The sequence below is a fragment of the Ciconia boyciana genome, unplaced genomic scaffold (assembly GCF_034638445.1).
Source record: "Ciconia boyciana unplaced genomic scaffold, ASM3463844v1 HiC_scaffold_55, whole genome shotgun sequence".
Taxonomy (NCBI): domain Eukaryota; kingdom Metazoa; phylum Chordata; class Aves; order Ciconiiformes; family Ciconiidae; genus Ciconia; species Ciconia boyciana.
This window is the reverse complement of record NW_027328423.1, coordinates 27,730-29,971: the sequence shown is the minus strand read 5'-3', so window position 1 is coordinate 29,971 and position 2,242 is coordinate 27,730. Positions and strand designations below refer to the sequence as shown.

Below are 2,242 nucleotides of genomic sequence, written 5' to 3'. Positions count from 1 at the left end.
AGGAGAACTTTATTGGGAGAAAACCAGCAGTGAAAAGGCAGGAGCGGCCAGTGGAAGGGAGGCGGTGTGAGGTGCAAGTAGGGCGAGCAAGAGGCAAGGTGCCTTGTGCGCAGTAGCTTTCTGCGGAGCACCGAGGTCTTGCTTCCTCTGTTGGGAGTGTCCCACCGTGGGTCCCTGTTGGTCTTGGGCTTGTGAGGAGGTGGTTGGAGCAGAGAGTACTGGAGAGAGCAGAAGGGGCGCTGGAAAGAAGGAAGTGGGAGAAGCGGAGGAGGTTGATGGGCCATGTTTCCGGGCTGGCCCCTTCCCTGCTTGCTTTGTGCCTTGAGAGGAGGAGCCGTGGATGCCCGCTCCAGGTGCCAGGCAGGGCCTGGAAGTGCGTGGTCAATCCATGCCGTGCCGCGGGTTGCCGGGCGTGTGCGGTTGGTGTGAGGCGTGGTGGCGAGGGCCCTTAGCAGGGGTAGCAGCCTCTTGCGCCGCTGAAGCAGCCCAGGCCTCCGAAGCCGTAGCCGAAGGCACCGGAGGAGACGGGCACTCCCTGGGAGCTGAGGACGGTGCCCACGGCAGCGGATGAGGAGGATCCGACGGTGGTGTTCTGTGGGAAGGAGCTGAGGATGGGTCCTGGCAGGGTGACCACGACGGTGGAAGGCTGGATGACGACGCGGGAGTCCTCGCACTGCCTGACGCAGGGCTCGTTGCAGCTGTTAGCCAGCGGGGTGGGTCCGCAGGGGCGGCAGAGGTCGTAGCAGGCCATGTGTGTGGTGCGGAGGGGCCCTGGAAGAGAGGGCGTTGAGGAAGCGGAGGGGCGTGGGGGTGCGAGGGGCGGTGTTGCAGGAGGGGAGGGAGTCCAGGGAGGCCTGGTGGGGGTGTGTGTGGAGCGTGGGGGGGGGGAGGCGTGAGGGCTGCTGAGGCTGGGGCAGAGCGTGCTGGAAGTTGCGGGGCCAGGTGGGGCAGGAGGAGTAGGGGAAGGGTGTTGAGGCTCACCTTGTTGACGGCGGAGGAGAAGGCGTGAGGAGAAGTGCGTGAGGGAGAGAGGTGCCGGGCCGGCTTTTATGCTGGTCCCCGAGTGCCCGAGGGGCGGGACAGCCTTTGCGCACGAGAGCGTTTTGCAGGAAGCAGCCCTTGCGTGCCAGAGGCTGGCAAGCAATGAGGTGGGGTGTGTTTTCCTTCCCGCAACGCTCCCTTGTCATGCCCTGCTCTTGAGGACATGTCCATCTGGCCCTGGCGGCAGCTTTTAAGTGAGAGTAGGTATTTGGGAGGATTTGCATGGCAGGTGCGTGTCAGGGCATTGGGCAGACTGTGCCGAAGCGTAGGAGAGGTGGGGTGTCGTCAGTGAGGTCATCCCGTGGCAGTCGTGTAGTGTGGTTTGTGGGTGCGTTGTGCAGAGGGGCCCCGTTTCGTCGTAAGCCTGGAAGGGTGGTGTGGGCTTTGGAGGTGTGCCGGGCGTGAAGGGCTGCCCCTTGCATCCGCTTGGTGCGTCTCCGCCTTGCTTCCAGGTCACGACGGCTGTCTTTAGGCCTGGCCTTTCCCATTGGGTGTGCTCTGTGTGTGTGTTGGTGCCTCTGTGGCTTGTGAGGTTGTAGCTGGGAGAAGGGAGGGTGCCTGTTTGGGCTTGTGCCCCCTTGGTGCTGTCCCTGGGGGTGTCAGTGCAAGCAGGCAGAGGAGGGGTGCTTGGGAGAGCAGGCCGTTGTCCCGGCAGCCCTGGTTGAGAGGTGGCGTGGCCTGTGATGTGGGGAGCCCTGCCCCGCTCCCCAGCGTGTTGTGTTGGCCCCTGGGTAGCGCTGGCCTTAGGTGGGGCCAGCACGTTTGCCTGCTGGGCTGTGGCGTGACGCAGTGCTTGGGCTGTGGCGTGACGCATGCAAAGAAGAGCAAGGAAGCTGTGGAAGGATGTAGAGAGCAAGAGTTGTGAGGAGCGTTTGAAGGAAGTGGGGCGTTTAGTTTGCAGGAGAAGGCGGCTGAGGGAGACGTTACCGGTGGTTTAGTGGTGGGCTTGGTAGTGTTGGGTTCACGGTTGGACTCGATAATGTTGAGGGTGTTTTGCGACCCAAATGACTGTGTGATTGTATATGGGGCACGGTGCAAGGGCAGGGGAGTTTCTGGAGAGCCCGTGAGTGTGGCGGCAGGCAGAGAGGGAGTGTGAGCGTCAGGCAGGGGAGGTGGTGGTGAGCCAGGGCCTTTGTGGTGTTCAGCTGGGGTGAGTGGTGAGGGGTGAGGCCATTTCTGTGCGCAGCGTCTGAGGGGCTGA

At 63.1% G+C, this 2,242-nt stretch overlaps 1 protein-coding gene across 1 annotated transcript; it reads right to left on the bottom strand.

The window, feature by feature from the left end:
* Positions 1-448: 448 nt before the first annotated feature.
* On the bottom strand, positions 449-1,855 carry LOC140645965 (feather keratin 1-like). The gene is made up of 3 exons (XM_072849407.1): positions 1,812-1,855; positions 1,002-1,052; positions 449-788 (listed from the first exon to the last, which is right to left on the bottom strand). The coding sequence occupies exons 1-3, from the start codon at positions 1,853-1,855 to the stop codon at positions 449-451; spliced, it is 435 nt and encodes a 144-aa protein (XP_072705508.1).
* Positions 1,856-2,242: the final 387 nt, after the last annotated feature.